Source organism: Haemaphysalis longicornis, unplaced genomic scaffold (genome assembly GCF_048455015.1).
Source record: "Haemaphysalis longicornis isolate Haplotype H1 unplaced genomic scaffold, Haemaphysalis longicornis Haplotype H1 scaffold_1, whole genome shotgun sequence".
Lineage (NCBI taxonomy): Eukaryota > Metazoa > Arthropoda > Arachnida > Ixodida > Ixodidae > Haemaphysalis > Haemaphysalis longicornis.
In genome coordinates this window covers 231,785,448-231,806,354 of record NW_027526203.1, presented here as the reverse complement: position 1 = coordinate 231,806,354, position 20,907 = coordinate 231,785,448, and the positions used below count along the sequence as shown (strand labels likewise).

Genomic DNA, 20,907 nt, shown 5'->3' with positions numbered 1-20,907 from the left:
TGACATGGCCTCATCACTCTTGGCGAAATATTAGAGCTGAATACAGAAGAGAAGTCGGTAGAAGTCACTCCAATCCCTTCTTCCAATTTAGTAGCAGCGTCAGCTCTCTGAGCTGTCCAAACACCCTGCGCGATACAGTTCACTCCGTATTGCATTATGCACATACGTAGCACGCACAGGCTACCAAGTATGCACGCAACGAGGGCACAAGTTAATCTGACCGCGCACCCAGCATGTACCTCCCACCACTAAGTGCCGCCAACACCTTTGATTGCCCCGCCTATACCGCTTCGCCTTCCCCCTCCGTATACAAACACCACACATCCAAAGAAAAGCATCGGCATGTAGCATGAACACGGGGACAGATATGTTTGTAAAAACGAAAATGCACCTGTAGTGGTGGCCCATCCCTAGACCAACAGTTCCCAAGGCGAGCCAGAAAGTAAAGTAGGTAAGAGTGGACACTCCCGTAGAGTCCTGCGGCCGAATGACTGTACTGTAGTGTAGCGCACCGAGCGGCCGGGTAGCCAAACTACTAACCCATACTTTCGTTCACTTTCGGTTTCGCGGACACCGATTTTGGCTGGTAGTTTGAAGGACTGGAAAGCGCTGCTCACGGCGACGGGCATCGGTACCGTATTCGGACGCTTTCATGCAATAATTAGTGTTTATTTCAATATATCATTCTCAGGCTTAGTGCCCGCATGCTTTTACAAAAAAAAAACTTTTTCTGAAAATGTGAATTGCAATTTACAGTACCATTCACACTTGGTTAAGAATTCTGTCGTGTGTTCACATGTTGCCAAACCACATAAAAGAGACATCATAAATGAAGTATTTATTGCATGGCACTAAACGGAACAACAAGTTCAAATTGTCATCATTCTTTGCAACACACACATAATAATAAACAATGAGTAATACACAACAGAGACAATACACAGTAGTGAGAGGAAAATAAGTTTCCAGGAATGAAAAAAAAATTCACAAGTAAGGGTATCACAACCACACAAAGGATTTTTTCTCCACGGTAATTGAAAATGCAGAAACCCCAGAAGACTCAACCATCCACAGGTTTCTTGTATCTACGACACCCTCAGACTCTGTGCGCTGTTGCAGTCATACAAAAATATCAACCATAACATAATCTAGACACTGGGATACCTGCAACTGTTTACAACCACTATCTCCGCAGATAATTTTTTTAGTCCGGCAATTTCTCCAGTTAGGATGTGAAAGAACGGAAAAACTTAGGCTTTGATGGCCTCGCTTATTTGATGAACTCTAACGAGTTCTATTGCCACGGGGCAACTTCAAATCAGTAGCAGTAACTGAATAGAAATCCCATTTGTGTGGAGATGCACACGCAAAAGGTTAAGAGGGAAAAAAATCAACTTCCTATTGGTTCCTTGCAAGGGTGCATTTTCCTAAGAAGCCGGGTTACCTTACGAAAGCGTCGCCTTCCCAGTAAAGGCAAAGGGTCATGCGGGGATATTTTAGGTACGTGCACGTAGTCAACCGACAGGTTCCAGGCTCGATTAAGGCACACAAATTCATGCCTTCCGCCGTCAATACGAACAGTCTAATATAAGAAACAGGGAAGCAGTATATGCTTCTTGTGTATGAGACAATGGTGGCACATTACAGAGTCCCATAAGCATTTGACAACGTCGGTCCCAACATGGTTCTCTTCATCTAGGCCAGTCCGACAACACGCTGCACGTACGGTGACAAACGACATTTAGCATGACCTCTTACCCTGGCAGTCTTCATAATGTAAAAGGTTTTTGTGGATGTACTGTTTTCACAATATTACAACTAGCAGCAACAATAATTTGCGAGTGGAGTTTGGAGACTGTATACGCTGTTGTTAGTGGTTTTAATGAGATGAGGCATATCAGTGATAAAAAACAGTTTGTTCCTTGAGTCAACGATAGTCTTTTCAGTGGTCACGCCTTATTGAGTGCCGAGACTTGCGTTAGATTTTAGGTGATAATGGCAAGGTTCAATAGATGGAATACAGTTGCGGTACCCATCAGAAGCATCAATAAGGTAGCAAGAAGCATTGCAGGCAGTCATCAATACAACTGAATAACTCTGGGAGAACAGTTGGCACGGCCACTTTTGTGAGTCCTGTGAGGGCAGGATCCATGAAGTGCTTACACTATGTTTGGTATGACGAATGCAGCTGGCTGGTTGGCTCTGTCTTGAGGGCACCTGTAGACCTGCACAGGTGATAGGTGATATAGTACGCAAACTGCTTGCAATCACAGATGACCTGCGAATAGTCAGTCAATTTCACTGCAACTAGTACTCAAGTATTGCCTCCAGTGCATTCCACCTATTTAAAACACAACTTCTCTTTTCTATTCAGCAATCATGTGGTCAAGCTATTAGCAACACTAAAAATATGGGTCTTTGTGATTTCGCAACACTGGTTAGGCACATTCTTAATGCAATTCAGCTATTGTTTGGGTTAACAAAAATGATAACGCAGCTCACATAGCCTGAATCCCTTTGTCTTTTTTTGTAAAATCACGACAGGACGAAGAGCGAGAGCGAGCTGAACGTAATACAAAGCTTAAACAAACCTGTTGCCCCACGGGCTCGCGAAAGAAACGCTTCCCGAGAACGGGCACCTGGCGAAAGTATATTTGGGCGCTGTGTGGGCACCATGGCAAGCAGCAGTGAGCGTCGTACTGAGTACTACTGACCGCCAAAGGCCATGCCCTGAAAAATATGACAAGAACACAGACAGCTCCGACTGAATAGGTGCAATCTGCGCAATACGTGTTTATGAAACTAGCCAAAATATGACTAGAGAAAAGAGAGCAAACGCTTGAAAAAACGGCAAGTGTGGAACAGTTCTATGCAATGCCTGCGATACCGGAATTGATATACGATGTCGAACGATGACCAAATTTGAAGGTTTCAATGCCCTGCGCACTCACCCCGCCTCGAGCAAAGCTGTTATCTGCCGACGAAAGACGCGTTTTTACCGTACCTGACGCGCGAAAGCGAAGCGACGAGCGCGCGTTATCAGCGTCGGCGAGCGGGTTCGCTTTGTACGCAGGCAGCTTGGTATGCACCCATGTGTAAAACTTACGATGAGTGTACGGCTGCTGGTTATGCCCAGATAAGCCAAATTAATGCAGATACGGCTACTTCGCCGCGTACGTTAGCCCGGACGGCTTTGCAGTGCACCACGGCCATAATACAAAATAGCAGTAACAGTTGGCCAAGCTAGCAATGGCTAGCTAGTATAATACAACGCAGCCTGCGGCTCACGTAATTCAGTGCAGCGACAGCGCACAACGCCTGCTTCGCCTACGGACCGCCGGCCGGCCGGCCACTTCCGCAACTCACCGCCGTCGTTTGCGGCACGTAAACGCTACGTGCGACGACGGGCGCGTACCGCTGGCATCCCTCAGCGCTGGATAAAACGGCACAACCAGCCTGAAGTACCATTACGTCCGGCTAAAAAATGGTGTCTTACGCCTTTCCGGGGCGTTTCCAAAGCGCTTATCCTAAAGACGCAGCACTAGCTATGCCTGATTCCCTGAGGTTACGCAGTGCTCGCAGCGTTTGCAGTACAAGGAAACGTAAATATGATACGCCACACCACAGCACTTTAAAAAAGAAAGTCTCACCTTTCGTTCAGGATGCAAAACCGATGTCGCAAAGAAAGCGCTAGGCGTTTCCTTCTCAACAACAGAGGTTAGCACGAGGCTGCAGAAACGCACGTGCAAACGCTGCCGAAAGAGCCAAATCGCGGCTTGCGCTTGCGGCTTGGCCAGGCTTGGCGCAAAGAAGCCACAAAAATTTACATTCACAGGCATTCAACTTATTACACAAATAAAAGTGTGTAGTCTAATGTGTAACAAAATTTTAAAAGTATAATATTTTGTGTTAGCTTAATTTTAAATATATAGTTTTTTACCACTTGCGCCGACTGCCGGATGGTGCAGGAGTCAGGCCACTCGGCCGCGATAAGCCCGTGTGTCCACTCTTCTAATTTTTTATTTCTCTATGGTAGGTATCTCTAGGTTGCTGAGGCAACCGCCGCGCCACGCTTTCAACAACAACGCTGATTAAGTAAATACAGAACGGACGCGCGACGGTCAGCAGCTTCCTCCTTCCCACTCTCTTCGCACCTGCGCAATCGCTATAACCGCTGCCGGAAATGCGTGCTCCACGCTCCCTGAACCATAAGGCCCCTTATTCGCTATTTAGTGATAGCTGACGCTGTGAAATTGTGGAAGAGCGCATAACTTCTGCTGCATTCCCGTCGGGTACGGAGAGCGCTACGAAGGCTGCGGGAAAGGATATGTAAATGTATATGGCCCGCCAATATTTTGTGATCCCTGTACCTCTGCTCCATTAGATTTCCTCTCTGAAAATGTGGAGATGTTAATGCATGGGGAAATCTATGACTGCCGTGTTCAAGACGGGACCAGCATTTACGGTCTCAGATCAACTCAACACGCCGAGGTTTAGTTGAGCGGCTGTTTAGCGTCACGCTTCGCTCTATGGCGCGTAAAGACATTTTATAACATAAAGTTGCAGTTAGTGTAACGGTCTTGCGACACGGTTTAGGAACGCGACCAAATGCATAAATATTAGAGCCATAGCAGAGCGGAGAACCGGTCCCGGTACGGTACCCGGTAGGTGACTAGCGCTACTGCGGATGCGCAGAGGCGAAAAACTGGTTGTGTGCATGCGCAGGTGTACCGGGTACCGCACCACGACCGCTTTTCCGCTCTTCTGTGACTCTCTATTAATGTCGTGTTACCTTGCCGTTATTTATTAGCAGCATAGCTGTGTAGGCCGACACAAATCCGTCCGGCGTAGACAGAAAAACCGAGCGCACGTGGGCGCGTGCCTTGCGGCGACCGCCCGGCGTCGTCCGGGCTTGCGCATGGGATTACGCCACGTGAGGAGCTCTCGCCTTCGTCGTCGTCGTCGTGTAGCGACCGGCGCACCATGGGTGCGCCTCGCCGAAGACGATGACGACGAATCTGTCAAGTGATCTCTTCACACTCCACACATGGAGACGGCCACCGGAGCATCTGACGAAGGAGTCAGGGTCTACCGAGGCGAGGACGCGCTACAAGAGGATTCGTCATGCGCGGCTGTGCCCTCGGAAGACGACGACGAAAGGGATGACGACGATTGCCGCTGAATAAAACACGGGACGTACCTTCATAGTCTTTGCTTTACGTGTGCCGTCCAAAACGTTGCACTCATGGGGTCTGGCTGCTCCCTCTCTCCTGGGATCCGCTGTCAGTGTGGGGAGAAGTGAGGTCGACCCCCAGCTCTGCTGTTTCTCCAGTCTTGCACCACAACTGCAAGCTGCACCATTTTTTTTTTGTAAAACATTCTAGATAAATTTGTGTTTATTAAACGACTCATAAAAATGCAAAATAAGGTATATTGCGTTTGCAAAAAATTAATGGCTTTCAGCAGCGTTGCGTTGCATTTTAGGAATGGCGCGATAACTGCCTATCTAAGACATATAATAAAAAAGCAATTATGTCACAAAATGTGAGAAGCTACTCCTTCTGTCCCCGAATCTCGCCCACTGCCTTGAGGTGAATGTTTTTTTTTTTTTTTTTTTTTTTTTGGGGGGGGGGTGGGTGTCTCTGTGTGTGTGTGTTTGTGTGTGTGTGGGTGGGTGTCTGTGTGTGTGTGTGTTTGTGTGTGTGTGTGGAGTATGTTCCGCGTTGGAGTTAACCGTGTTGTTGCGTTTCCCTCACAGAACGATTTACATCGAGCCCTTCAGAAGTCTCAGTCCGCACTTTCACAGCGGCTACTCATCCTCACCGCCACATTACTCTGTCTCATATTCACTAGGTGAGTGCATGGCGGCTCGCCGACCACGTGTTACGCCACGTTAACAGGTATGAACTTGTGCACGTATGCGACAACTTTTGCATTTGGCGGTTACAGGGACATATAATTCTAACATTTGTGGTCCTCTAGCCTATACCTACTTGAGGATGTCTGAATTTTACACCGCCTTAACCTTTTACTACGAAGCAGCCGAACCATGGAAAGAACGCGCTAGCGGCTGCCGGAAATTTATCTTTTAGGTGTAATGGCGATTTGATTTCAAGCTTATTCAGCAGTGGTTGTAATTTGTCATCAGTTATTATGCAATGGTTGTCCAAGCTTCCTGCCAGTCATTGCGCAAAAAAAACTGCTGCATTTTCTTCCGAAGTCAAATCTCCGATAACGGGATGCAACACTGTCCAAATGACTGTTCAAAATGGCCCAATGCTGGCCATGACATCAGACAACAGTGTACAGAGAGACATTAGTGCTAATTTCCCCTGGCTGAAGGGACGTTATGCTGCATTATGCTCATTATGCATTAGGCTCAAAGGTTTAGTTCTTCTTGTGGATTTCAAACCGTGCCCGAAGGGAAGCAGGGTGGAAATAAAAACCAAGAATTGGGGGAACTTTTGAGATCCCCTGCTGAACATAGCGGCAGCGGACATTTTCTTGCTGGACTAAGCAAGCTCGTCTGAGAAGTTCAACAGAAACCCATCACGACTCGCTCCCGGCAATAAAAGAAGCCGTGCCAGACACGCACTGGTCGAACGTGCTAGTGGTGCAAAGCAAAATAAAGGAGTATGGCAGCGAAAATAGGGGAGCCGACAAGCAATCGAAGGATATCGCACAAGACATTACAGAGGTATGTGGTACGGTACGTGAACTATCCAGCCGTGAAGCAGTCGGGCGCAGTCTGTAGGTGTACACGCTCCTATATATATAAATGACGCATGAACATCCGGAGTCCTTACCGAAGAAGGTGAGGAGGCAATTATGACGCCTGTACCAAACCAGGGAAACTACCAGAGCACATTAAGCATCTCCGACTAATATTCCTCCTGCCAACCTTGGGCAAAACCTTCGAGGTGATGATGTCAGAGTGCCTCACCTCATGGGGTTGATAAGGATGATAAACATCAAGGAGGTTCTTCGTCGAGACATAGCAGCCTTCAGGTGACCCCGTACATGTTCAAGAATTTATGCTCCGTATCATGCACGATGTTTCTAAACACGCAGCAACTTAGAATTGAGAAAAAATGTAGCGCTAAATATCTACAAAGTAGTATTTCCCAACACAAGTCATAAGGACATCTTGGAGAAACTACAAAGCATCTAATGTAGTGATCGTATGTAAAATTAATTACAGAACTTTTTATACACCCCCGGACGTCGTCATGGACGGGCTCTTAATAAGTCCCCTCGGACAAAGGAAGGGTGAACCACAAGAGTTCATTATCTCCCTCATCCGCTTCTGTGTTCGCCCAGCAAGAAATAGTGTGACGCGGGTGCAGGACACGACCCATGGTTGGTGATAAAAGACCTATTTATAATATTTACAAGCGGCCATGACAGAGCCTGCGTAGAGAGAGAGAGAAATAACTTATATTTCTCTCGAATAAGGGGCTGCACGCCAGCCCCTTACTCGTCGTCGTTGATGGTGGGCACCACGGGCATTGTTAACTTGTCCCGTCGCAAAGGTTGTTAACATTTACTTACATTTCGACAGCTGTGCGACGCTGATCCACTGACCAACGGCATGTGTCGTTCCAACTGCCTCTATAATGTCCCTTGTGGACTAGTTCTTATACCATTGTACCACAGCACTAAGCCCAAAGTCAGGCACACACGTACAGCCCTTCAGAGGTTCACCGAGGTGACCTTGCACGTGCTTCTAAACGCTTTACGTACGCTCTCTCAGCCTCTCGTTCTGACAACGTCCTGTGTGACCTACATACCCATGACCGCACGACAGTAAAAGCGGGCAATAAAGAGTTATCTTTATATGAAACGAATGGCCTTGCGTTATTTGTTGTACACGCTTGCTTAGTACTGTCTATTTGAGCATTTACTTTGCGCAGCTTCGACAGCTTTCCCCGAAGCAGCCAAAAATCACTGGGACGTTCGCACATACCGCTATTTTCGTTATTCTCTGCTGGGCGTCTTTGAGATCGGTTATCACCGTTGCCTTTTCTTCATTTGTCTCCGTCTCTTGCTCATGTATTGGGCTCTTTTTACGTCCAAATAAATTCGATTTCCCGCCTAAGACTGACATATCGTAGCAGAGAAGACAGTCTAACCAGCCGCACTGACCCCAACTGCAACCTAATCAAATTGATCCAGGAAGGAACTTTTTGGGGAACAAAGGAACGTCTTTAGGAATCAATCAATTGATTGATTGATTGATTGATTGATTGATTGATTGATTGATTGATTGATTGATTGATTGATTGATTGATTGATTGATTGATTGATTGATTGATTGATTGATTGATTGATTGATTGGGAGCTTTAACGCGCCAACGCTACACAGGCTATGAGGCGCGCCATAGTGGATGACTCCGGATTAATTTTGACCACCAGGGGATCTTTACCGGGCTCCGAAATCTCGAACACATGGGAATTTCCGCTTAAGCAAGGTAACAATCCGTGCCCAAGGCTTCTGGCTCTACCAACAAGGCAATACCGATGCTTGCGTACCAAATTACAACTCAGATCAATCAGATAACATAACTAGTGAAGCGTATCTCCATAAGGCGACAGGCTCTTGAACAACATGAATTACTCGGAATTTAGGAAGCGTTCATCATCCCACGATTCACGTATTTAGTCCCTTAACTTCTACTCACACATAGGAAATCGAACAAGCCCCACAAACCGATATTGCCCGGGGATGGATAATTAACGCTACACTTCACGATGCTCGTTGAATTGTATCCTCATTCAGTAAAATCTCATTAACATTAATAGAACATGACAACTTGGAGGCCCTCATTCATTCAGCAGAGCACGATGGTGCTAACGGACGACTGTAAATACAGGTGGTACCCCACCGGCGCCGGAGCCTCTTTAGCCGGGCAACTACAGACGTTTCTCTCTCTCTCTCTCTCTCTCTCTCTCTCTCTCTCTCTCTCTCTCTCTCTCTCTCTCTCTCTCTCTCTCTCTCTCTCTCTCTCTCTCTCAGCCACGCAGGAACTTCGGGTAGATTAGGTCTCTCTCACTCATCTCTTCCCCGACATTGTTGCAATCAATCCGGTGCAGCAAAAAAGAAAAACAGACTACATTGTTTCGCCGTCAGGTTTAGTTCTAAATCACGTAGCATTCGAGAGTATAGTCAGTATTCTATTTTTTTTTTCTTTTCGGCACAGGGCGAGTGGAGGATTAGGGTTAAGAAAAACTAGAGCGGAATCTACCTTATTTATGTTATCGGCAATTCCTTTACGTTACCAGTGTGTAAATAAATTTTTATTCTTTGAACACCAAAGCCACCCGCCGCATCGGCTCAGTGGCTCAGACGTTTTGCAGCTGAACCTTAGAAAGCTGGTTCGATACTTGCAGTGGCGGCTGTTTTTCTGCAATTCTTTGAGATGGACGCAAAAGTTGAAAAGGTCTCTGTGCCGAGATTTCTCCGTATATTAAAGGTACCCAAGTGGTCTTAGATAATCCGGACCCCTCCGCTACGACGCGCCTCATAGCGCAGGTGTAGCCTCGGCGCGTAATATCAACAAATTCGTCGCAATCAGTTCGAATGGTTGGGGGGAGGGCAATAGATAGTGGCAATAAAAATTCTTCCTCATTTGAAAAAAATCACACCTGAGGGGGCGCGGCGACGTACGCGGTATGAGCTGCTGCTCAAGGATTATCAGCCACAGTGGCTACCTAGGCGACAGGTGTCAGAGAGTTTGTCGCCTTGGTTTAGTTAGTGCGAAGTCTCTAAGTTGGGGCCTACAGCGCGCGCGACCTGGTCCCTCGCAGTGTGTGCGGGTTCCAGCACTTCCAGCGCGCAGGCGTGGAGCACGTGGACCTGTTCGAGAGCTTCTACTTCGTGGTGGTGACGCTCTCGACGGTGGGCTATGGGGACTTCAAGCCGGACGTGTGGCCCTCGCAGCTCTTCATGGTGGCCATGATCTGCGCGGCGCTCATCGTGCTGCCCACGCAGTTCGAGCAGCTCGCATACACGTGGATGGAGCGGCAGAAGCTGGGAGGCACCTACAGCATGCACCGGGCGCAGAGCGAGCGGCACGTGGTCGTCTGCTCCACCACGCTGCGCGCCGACACCGTCATGGACTTCCTCAACGAGTTCTACGCTCACCCGCTACTACAGGTACGCGCACGCCGTTTCTGCTCGACTACGCAGTACGCGCTTCGTCGTCGCCAGTGTCACTGAGACCCGATATATAAGAGCGGGAATTACGAAAGATTGCATCGCACGACAAAAATCGTCTTGCTGTGGAGACGCGACCTGTTGTTGAAGCGCAATGCTGCTAGGGGCCCCTGCGGAGAGAACTGAAAAGTAACGTCCACGGGGGCCCGTGAGTTTTTTGGGGGATTACATCAAGGGGATAGCGTTCCAGTCACTCTATTGAGCTTTCTTTCGGGCTGTATAGTCGCTTCCCTTTCTGTACACAGCGATAGTTCTGGTCGTACAATGCCCCGCGTGTCAATAATGCAGCGTGATTGAAAAAGTCCGGATCAGTAGCTGTAGAGGGGACTTGTAAATGTGATAATATTAGGGTCTACGGCGAAATATAATAGCAGAGTCGCTATTTACTACCTAGTGATACATTCATTTCCGCTTTTCCCCGGCTAATTGGGCCGTTGCGGTTGAACGCCCACTGCATTGCAAATTCCCCGTTAAACATTGCGGTTATTAACACCCACGGCCAGAACATTTTCTGGGAAAAAGTAAATAATCTTGGCCTTGCTGAGCATCGCCCTCTAGACACACTTCAAAACTGCCCTTCATGCTTTGCTTTATTCAACCCAAGTTTCTATAAGCACCCGTGCTTACATGATCAAGATGTTCGGTACTTTGGATATCTCAGCATTCAGCTACTGGCTCACTGGTGGAAGTAGGTGAATAGTTAGAGCTGTGCTGGCTGTCGTCCGCAACACACCTGTATATGTGTTGTCTAGCCATTCGAGATCGTTAAATTGCCCATTGTGCGAAAAGGCCTCGACCACATCGGCATAGATGCAGCGGGTTGCGTCTCGAACGAAAACACGCTCTTTGACGAGCGTTCCGAAGCGCGAGGCGTCCCCCTTGTGAGCCGTTCTAGAGTGCGGGCTTAAACTCCGTATCGGGAGAGGTGGCCTTCCCCGCCAGTGCACCGCAGGTTAACGGCACAAAATAACACAGCCAAACGATCGAACTGACAAACAGCGAAATTCACCACCGTCGTATTACACCGCGGAAGCAATGCGTGGAAATACACCGTGTATTACCGTAACACGGTGGCAGGAACGAGCAGCGGCAAAAACGCGTTAGAGTCGGGCTGAAGCCACTCGAAAGTAGTGTGAAGGAAGTAGATCGCAAAGCAAAGCATCTCATGCGGTCAGGGGACGAAGCCCTTCTACAACGCCACGCGGGAGCAAGGCGTCTCAAACGTTCAAACTGAACATTCATGCTTTCACATTCACCACCCCTAAGAAGGGCTTAGGTCTCCACAGATTTTTTTTCATGCCAGTAATGAGGCTTTTGGTGGTGTCCTTAAGGTTTCTTTAATTGTAAAGACAGTAAACAAGCACTGTCTAGTGCGGTTGTTTTCGATAATGCAGAAAAACTTACGGACCCCCATAACCTAAACCCTGCTTGACTTCATATAGGCCAATTTAAAAAACGGCGCGCGCCCGCTTTTAACCGTTTTATTTTGTTTAAGAAGGGTGGTCAGTCAAAAAAAAAAAATTGCACCTCATCTCGCTGTGAACTAGGTCTAGAAAGACGGCAATCTGAGGAATGGACGGACGGGTGATCAGTGATTTGCTTTTTTTTGTGTGTGTGTGGATGTACAGCTGGGCGAATTAAGCGCACCGTGACCGCAATGACAATCGCGGTGCCTGGGCGAGTGGCGAACATCCCCGACACGCGAGGAAGCAGGCACCATAGCTGCGTGCCTCACTTGGCCGTGCCACTCCTCTCCTGTGGCACGCGCGCAAAGTCCATGCGCGCATCGTGTGGGTGCATGTTTAAGAGGGGGGGGAGGGGGGGGTATGCATAGGCTGCGGCCACTAAGGTTAACCAGACGGCGGCACGGCGCGGTAACCTCCGCATTATGTTTCCTCTATTCACCCGCACACACAGGCGGCGGCATGTCCCTCCTTGCATGCCCCACGTTGTTGGCGAAACACGCAACCTGTAGAGCAAGTACGTATTAGTAAATTTAAGCCGCGTGTTTTTCTTTATCGCGGAGTTGCATATAAAGGAACAGAGGGAAAGAAGCGTGCGATGAGCAGACCTGAATTCTTAAGCATGAATTCACTAAGAAGCTTCCCTTTTCATGTGCATTGCTGAGTGGTGCAGAAAATAACAACGATAAAACAAACAGAGGCGTTTTTTTGTTTGTTTGTTTTAAAAAAAGCAAGAAACGCGTATGTTTGTCTCATTGCCTCCCTTCCTGCCGTTATTTTCACTTGTTACTACATTACGTACCAGCTGGCCTAAATCTACAGCATTCGGCAGACTTCAGGTAGTCGAAGTGATATGCCCCTTTGGAACGTCATATGTGCACTCTCAGCAGTTGTTTTGTTGGCTTTTACTTGTATTATTTACTGGCTTTACGCCAGTGGAAATGTTCTTAACTGATAAATCATTGACTTCTGAGGGCAGATGAGACTGGTGTTCACGTTTGCTTCTTTCCGTTTCACGATAGCCGCCTTGTAAACTGCTGCGCAGTTCACGCGCCCATTTGCATATGATTTGCGCGTCTCTTTGCCTCGCCGTTTTTGGGAGAGAGTGGAGAGAGTGGAGATTGCAAACGCTCGTAAAGTTTTCGCCGTCCGCATTTATCTCTCTTCGAACTCCTAGCTCGCTAAGGCACTCCCAACTTTGTGTGTATTGTTTACTGTCCTCAACCTGTTTAACCTGTTGTTTAAACCTGTCCTCACAATACATCCACAACCCAGCTGTTCTCAAATCGTCCATCTGTTTCTTTGCCCTTTTCACTAAGGGTGAGAGGGGAAGTTCAGGTCTTTCCGTTGGGTTTTTAGATGTATACACATCATCATTTACTGACATTTTGCAACCATGGCAACTTCAGCCAGCATTATATGATTTGTCTTTTATGAAAATTGATAAAAACAGGATTCCGAGAACTGCGATTCTGCAGCACTTCTTGTCCCTGCAGGACAAATATAAATTGTGTCGAATTTTATAGTCATGCCTCGAAAGCTTCAACTATGGTGTCGTGCGCCGCTCATGGTCCTAACTTTAATTCTGCAGAACCATGAGTGTACACGCCACTATCTTCTCAGCAGAAGCATATGGAATTTTACTCATCGTTCGGCACATTCTTAAAAAACAAATTCCCAAGTCCGTCATGTTTACAGACTCTTTGAGAGTTGTCCGTGCATTGTGTTCACACAGACCCACGAAAAATCACATTGTCAATTTCGTCTTTAATGCCATAATGTCAGCAAATGCTAAAAATTTTCAACTAATCCTGTTCTGGGTTCCAGGCCATGCTGGAATCGCAGGGAATGAGACCGCGGATCAAATGGCAGTTGCTACTGCACTTGCAAACACATTAGACATAACGAAAATAGCCTACACCGACCTCAAGCCTCACATAAGAAAACACACTCGCAAAGCATAGCAAGCCGACTGGAGTACACAGACAGACAACAATTGTTACACATAATAAAACCACACTTGATTGATTGTAGGGTTTAACGCGCCGACGCAACGCAGGCGATGAGGCGCGCCATAGCAGAGGGCTCCGGTTTAATTTTGGCCACCTAGGGATCTTTATCTTGCGTCGAAATCTCGTACACACAGCCGTTTTTGTTTTTCGCCTCCATCAGAAAAGCGGCCGCTGCGACCGGGAATCGAGCCCGCGACCTCGGGCTTAGCAGCACAACGCCTTAGCCACTGAGCCACCGCGGCGGGTAATATAACCACACTAAGCACGCTACACTAGTGACTCACACAACAGATTCATCGAAGTTGCCCTAGCTAGATTACGTATGGGCCACACACACGCGACACACTCCCATCTGCTCACTGGATCTCCAAGATCCGTGTGTAGCAGGTGTGGAGAGGGTTTATCCGTTCTTCACATCCTCATTACATGCAAAGCACTTCACACAACAAGACGCAAGCACTTTCCTCAACTCTACAGACAACACATTCTACTACACTCAGCACTCTTTCTAGCGGATGATCCCGTGATTCCTGTGCAACGCACCTTTAGGTTTCTGGCCGAAATTAAATTTTTACACCTGATTTCCTATCACGCGTAGTTTTTTTAGACCTAATTTCATCCCACGCATAATCACAAACTGGCCTTCTACACCAGCCATCCTAATTGTCTTTTACTGATTTTACTTTTGTTTTTGTTGAACTATTTTAGAGTTTACGTCTACAACCTTCATACATAACCAGCTCTTTGCCCTAGTTGGCCTTGCGCCATAAACATCCAACCATCATAATCATCACCATTGATTTCTGAGGGCAGGTGAGAATGGTGTTAGCGTTTGCTTCTTTCCGTTTCACGATAGCCGCCTTGTAAACTGTTGCGCAGTTCACGCGCCCATTTGCATATGATTTTCCCGTCTCTTTGCCTCGTCGTTTTTTGGAAAGAGTGGAGATTGCAAATGTTCCTAACGTTTTCGCCTTCCGCATGTATCTCTCTCCGAATTCCTGGCTCGGTAATGCATTCCCAACTTTGTGTGTATTCTTTACTGTTCAAGAATTATGTTGATATGACGGTAGACAATGTGGACGTGTATGGCCATGGCATGTAAAAGTGGCCGTTGCCTGTGGGACTCTTTTCAGGACTACTACGTGGTCTTGCTGTCGCCGTGTGAAGTAGACGCGACGATGAAGATGATCCTGCAGATCCCCATGTGGGCGCAACGGGTCATATACATCCAGGGATCTGCACTAAAGGACACCGATCTCACCAGGGCCAGGTATGAACGTCCCACCCAAGGCCGGCGTGAATGCGCAGGCCTTCAATACGCGTGGTGCCTCGCTATCTCGAGATATGTTGAAATCGGGAAGTAACGGGATGACGCTATCTGCATGGTGTTGTAACAATAAATGAAGATCATTAATTTCTTTATCGGCTAACCGCTTTTTGTTGGCGCTCGTTGCTTACACCAAGGTCACAAGTTGTGGTCTATTTCGGTCCAAACCGATTTCGGTGACGGCACTCACCTCTATCATTACTCAAAATAAAAAAAAAACAATTTCAGCCTATGGACGAGCTGGTGTCCATCTCGGAAAAATTTACACCTTAGAATCGCGCAACCACCAGGCGTGCTCAGAACGAAGTGCTCGATGAGGTTCCCGGGGGGGTGTGTTATTTTGTTCTGGTCCGTATTCGTTGTGATTGATTGATTGATTGATTGATTGATTGATTGATTGATTGATTGATTGATTGATTGATTGATTGATTGATTGATTGATTGATTGATTGATTGATTGATTGATTGATTGATTGATCTTGTCGGACCGGAATGGTTGAGTCGGTTAGCCGGCCATTTTCGTTTTTTTAAAAGTCGTTGTTCACTCACACTCGGCGGTTTCAGGTGCGACTGGATATCAGTGAATACGGAACACTGTGCTAGGCTTCAGACTGCGCAACGCAGCCTTCAAACAACACAGATTCCTTCTGGTTGATTCTTCTAGTGCTTGCGCAATAGAATGACTCAGCTCGTGTCCGACAATATGGTATACGGCCCATATTATATAAACCTCCTACTTGTCCTAGCCGCGATTCCGCCTGTCGACGTACAGGCCTATCGCGAGCCACATTTCGCGCGTCACTATTAACAAGAGAAAAGTACTAAGCGTGAAACAGCATCTTTCAAATACGTCTAAAGCGTTCCCCCTACATTTAGTAACTTTGTGTTGGTGTTATATATGTATAAAGCTGAGATTTATAAGTAAGCTATAAGTCGTTCTCTCCCTGTCGCTTTTGCGATTTCAACCACGGCTGCTCGATAAAGTGGCCTGCCTCGTCGGCCGTAAGTTGCGATTGCCGCCTGGGGCCCCATTCTCCGCTTTGCCTCGGCGCCGCCATATTCAACGCGACGTCCGAACGAGTTCGTTGCTGACTCTCAGTTTCATCGCGTGCTTGTGACTGACAAAGCAGTCAGATTGCGACTGACACAGCGAAGCCGTCTATGCCTCGCTGATGGCGATGTAGTTGCCCCAAAACGCAGTGCAGAAAAGCCTCCTTTACACAGTGGGTTTACAAATAGGCACATGCTCGTGATGGTGTTCCAAAAAACCAAGCGCCTCAAGAAACCAACACTTCTCGTGGTCGGAATCGAACCTGGGCCCCTCGTGTTATGGAGCCGACGTCTACCCGATTGTGCCATTCGGACACGGCATTAAAGCGAAGCTTTCTATGCCTCACTGATGGCCATGTAGTTACGCCAAAACGCAATGCGGGAAAGACACCTTTACACGGTAGGTTTCCACAAAGACACATCAATCTTACAACAGACGTAGACAATGGGAGGTCTTGTATACGCACAAAACACGATACGGTACAACATCGGAGGATGCATTCGCATTGTAATACAATCGCTGATGGTGAACGTTCCATCATCGCATTCGGGTCGCGCAGCATTTCGACTGTGCTCGTTGCGCGGGCGTTGGCTTTGAACTTTGGCTGAGTTGAAGTGCACTTGGGCATTGGACTATGGGAGCATTGATTTTGGACTTTGATTTGCATGGAATAAGCTTTTCGTTTAGACCACCTTTCTTTTAAGAAAAGGGCTTTGATTTTTTATCGATACCGTTTTTTTTTCTGCATACTGGAAACACTAAATACCGGTCTCGTGTTTGAAAAGAAACTAAAATGGGCCGATCAGGACGCCTTACACTTCGCTTTGAGCTGCTTGATATGACCAATCCTTACCCATGTTCTCTTTGCGATTGGCTTAAAGCAACTGACGTTTTTTTTTTTTTATTTTTTTAGAAAGAAAGGGTGGTAAAGGCTGCCCGCCCTATTAGCAACTTTTGGTTGCGTAACGGCCTCCTAGTTTCAAGCGCGAGTTCTCGGCATGTGTCGTGATTCTCTGCCACTGCGTCTCAAATGGCGGGGGTACGAGGTAGGGTGCCTTTTCCTCTTCCTGGTTTTACAGTTCACAGAGATAGGTTTCAAGGTCAAGGGCACTTTAAATATTGGGTTGTAGGATTCCATGTCCACATTCCTGGTTGGACGCCTTCGAATTCACCATTGTACGACGGCGCCATAGATCTGCGTAGTGGCTTTCCTGCCGGCCTTCTGCGTGTTCTGACTGAACGGGCCCCGGCAGGGAAAAAGTAATCCTCGCGTACGGGACGGTTCATGATTACCTGCGCCAACGTTGCGGTTTGTGGATGCGGCACGGGAGCGTGAAATTTCGCGCGTCAGCGAGTCTTGTGGCTGCGGACATTCGAGACAGATGGCTGGATGAGAGGAAACAAGCAGCCGGCGAGAGGAAACCAGGGAAGAAACACGTGCGCAGGTAGAATGACAATGGTAGGTTCCGCTCAGGAAGAAATCAGAGCGAACACTGGGCGCTTCCTCCCGCTGGGTCTGTATCTGATAACGAAAGCAATTTTCGGGAGGCGGGAGTAGACGCTCCTATTTATCATGCTCCGGGGTATTCAGCGCGCGTAACAGGGATATTGCCCTGCACTACCGCCTTCTCCGCCGCCAATACCCACCCCGCAGCCACACCTCTCTCCGGAGGCAGGCCACATGCTGCGCATCCTACAAACACACATCTTCCCACACAGAACACAACTGATACACAGTCATACACACCTCTTTACTGACCCTACCTGTCCAGCCTGCGGGGCAGTCGACACTCACTACCATTCCCTCTGCAAAGGCCCCGCAGACCCGTACCCCCTCCCGTTCCCTCCCCTCACCATTGGGAGCAGATGTTGCGTGACCCGGGGGAGTCAGGCCAAGTTCTGACCACCTCCCGGGCCCTGGTGGTCGCGGCGGCCGTGTGGGCCTCATCCACCCCCAATACCTGATCCCGCTGGACGAAAAAATGTATTCCTTCCTTCCTTCCGGTGAGCTGCCCCTGTGAAGCGGCGCCAATGATCCCCTGTCTCGCCATCTCTCATCTGATGTTGCGCGAAGCGGAAGAGTGGATGCGAGCCTTTGCATCCAGTAACCGTGTTTAAACAAGCGTTTAGGGTTTCGCTGCACTTTGTTAGCATAGCGTTACTCAAGTGGCTTCGTTACGCAATCGAAATAAAAACGTACGCACTCTGCAGCTGAAAAAAAAAATAATATCCTTCTTTTTTTTCGATTGAATCCATGGACTGCATATGGTAGGATTCATCGCTACGCAGCCACAATATAGTCCGTGACACATCGCATTCCAGTCTGGAATGCTCCCTGTGCTTTATCGAGTCTGTCATGTCGAATATACCTCGCCCGGAGAATGTCTTTTCTTTTGACCAGCGGAGCGCAGTATGAGGAAAGGGACATTTCTCCAAAGAAAAGAACATAAGCAGTACGTGACTAAATGGTTTTCTTTTTATTTCGGACTCTGATCCTGGAAAAATGAGTTACAACCACGCGCATGAGGGCTGGTGACAGCAGAAACGTAATAGACAATAGCACGTCATCTGTAAAAAGAATGGAGGCAAATACACTGCCCGCTACAACTCAAATCAACTCAGCTCAGTTAAGCTAAGCTAAGCTCAACTTAACCCAATTCAACTCGACTCAACTCAGCTTACCTCAGCTCAACTCAATGTAATTCGACTCAACTGAAGCCAAACCAAGCCCCTCGACTCCAGTCCAGTCTAATCTCGTCCATTCAAATCCAACCCGACTCGATTCTACTCGACTAGACTGGACTACAGAGGACTACTCAACTCACTGAATTCACTCACTCTAATCTATTCAATGTTTACTCATCTGCCCGCACACAAACTAGCGTTCCCGTTAACTGCTTCGGCAAATAAAAAAACGGCATGTCAAAAAAAAAAAAAACATGTTACATTCTTGCAATCACACTCGTGTTAGTTTTTGTCTTTGTTCGTTCAACCTGTTTTTCCCGGTTTGACTGCAAGCCTGCATTCGGGAGAGCATGGCTTGAAAACAGATGGTTCTGAAATACTCCGGAGTATCAGCTGAGTGCCAGTTTTGCACGCAAATCACCCGGAGCGCTATATACACGACACGGCCCGAGGCGCTTCTGTAAAACGTTGCATCGGGCAGCCATTTACTAATGGTAACTACGCTTAACAAATCGGCCGCAACTAGTATGTCTGTGCTTCCCGGGAAAACGAGTTAGCAGTTGCACGGCGCCGAGCAAGATCTAAATTACACTGCCTGCTTAATTTATTCTATGCAATTCTGTCTGCGCGCGCGAATGTAGAGCCGTTGTCAAAAGTCTGAACTAAGCTACCGAAAAAAGCGAAATGCCACAAAGCTGCTTAGTGTCCACCTTCATTGCGCGAGCACTATGTGAGCAGCCGTAGAAACGACTTCTTTAAGCCTTCGCACAGAAGATACGATATGAGATGTCATTTCATAGTTAATTAAGATAATACTTTAATACTTTCCATTGCATATATATATAATTTCTGACATGCGTGCTTTTCGCTCGAACTGCGGAGCGGCTGGTGTCAAGACGCGTTCATGTTATTACTTTATAAAGGGAGACTCAAAAGTAAAAGAAACACTTGTCGTCTGGTCATTCGCCCTCATAAGTAACTACAGCGAATTTAATAAAACACTAGTTTGTTTTTTCTCCTTTTAGTCTCGGAAGTTACTTTAACCCTTCCCCTTTTTCGCCTTTCTTCTCTACGACCACTCCCACGCAGAATGAACGCAGCCGAAGCCTGCTTCATGCTAGCAGCCAGGAATTACGCCGACCTCGCAGCCGCCGTAAGCAAACGCCATTTTTCACTTTTTTTCAATAACTCCATCTGTGTTTTCAGCGTCGCTTCACTAAGAAACCAAAGTAAAGGACATTACGATCGATGGAGGGGAGCCTGTGTTAACAGTGCGATTCCAGTTGTGCGGCACGTTTCTGTTGATGAACTGAATTCACTTCACCACCAGCTCTGTACCCCCCCTCTTTTCTTCCTCTCCCCTTTTCCCTCATCTCCATTCTGTGCTCCCGTCCTCTTTCGCCAAGTATTTTTCCCGCTGACAACAAAAACAGGGAAGGGTTAGTTTTTCGTTCTTTTCGTTATTTTTTTGGAAATGGCCCGCTACTTCTAGCGCGGTAAAAAAAAAAAATTGGTCGCCACCCCGCCCTGCCAAAGTGGATGCCCAGCAAAGCTGTCGTAAACCACAACAAATGGTGATGGATGAGGGTATGAAATGTTTCTCGTCGTCTCAGCGGGCTTGCCGCTCGCGCTCGGCTTGTGTCACTAGATAAGGGTACAGAGTATAGGCACTCTTTTCTCCTATTGTTCCGTGCCGCCGCCATGATCATTGGTCAATTCGCATTACGTGACATTTGTTTACACTGCGATGGTTCATGGGCGCCGCCATTTTGTTTATGCGTTTTAGTCGGTCAACTCTGGTGGGCTTAGGTTGCCCTCCGTGCTCTGTAGCTGCGCGGGACCGACGTCGTTCCGAATGCGAATCAAAGATAACGCCTGTAACAGCATTTTAGCAGCAGAAGTGTGTCCAAAATGCGGCAAATGCTGGTTCCTGCCTAGCCTGAAGCAATCGCTCGGCGTCTTGGGCAAGAACTGCTCTATTTAGTGACGCTGATGCTGCCTAGGCTTCAAAGATAATCTGCAAACATAATTTTTACCAGGAATACATGGGGGGTCCCATTGTGCGCAGGCGCCTTATCATCCATAATTCGGTTTCGATGCTTGTTTCATGGTTTCCCCAAACGTATTCTGAGCTCTGTGCTGTATGCCTGATC

General features: G+C 47.6%; 1 protein-coding gene and 1 long non-coding RNA gene across 2 annotated transcripts in view; one reads left to right on the top strand and one right to left on the bottom strand.

Annotated features, from left to right (window-relative positions):
- Nucleotides 1-20,907, top strand: part of LOC144158181 (potassium channel subfamily T member 1-like) — a 254,850-nt gene that overhangs the window by 141,536 nt on the left and 92,407 nt on the right. The window contains 4 exon segments of the mRNA XM_077688863.1: nt 5,759-5,853; nt 9,808-10,156; nt 14,825-14,961; nt 19,844-19,907. Coding sequence (XP_077544989.1) covers nt 5,759-5,853; nt 9,808-10,156; nt 14,825-14,961; nt 19,844-19,907 — 645 coding nt within the window.
- Nucleotides 901-3,855, bottom strand: LOC144168693 (uncharacterized). Its single transcript, XR_013322203.1, has 3 exons — nt 3,651-3,855; nt 2,592-2,730; nt 901-2,225 (listed from the first exon to the last, which is right to left on the bottom strand). It is a non-coding gene; the product is annotated as an uncharacterized LOC144168693 (long non-coding RNA).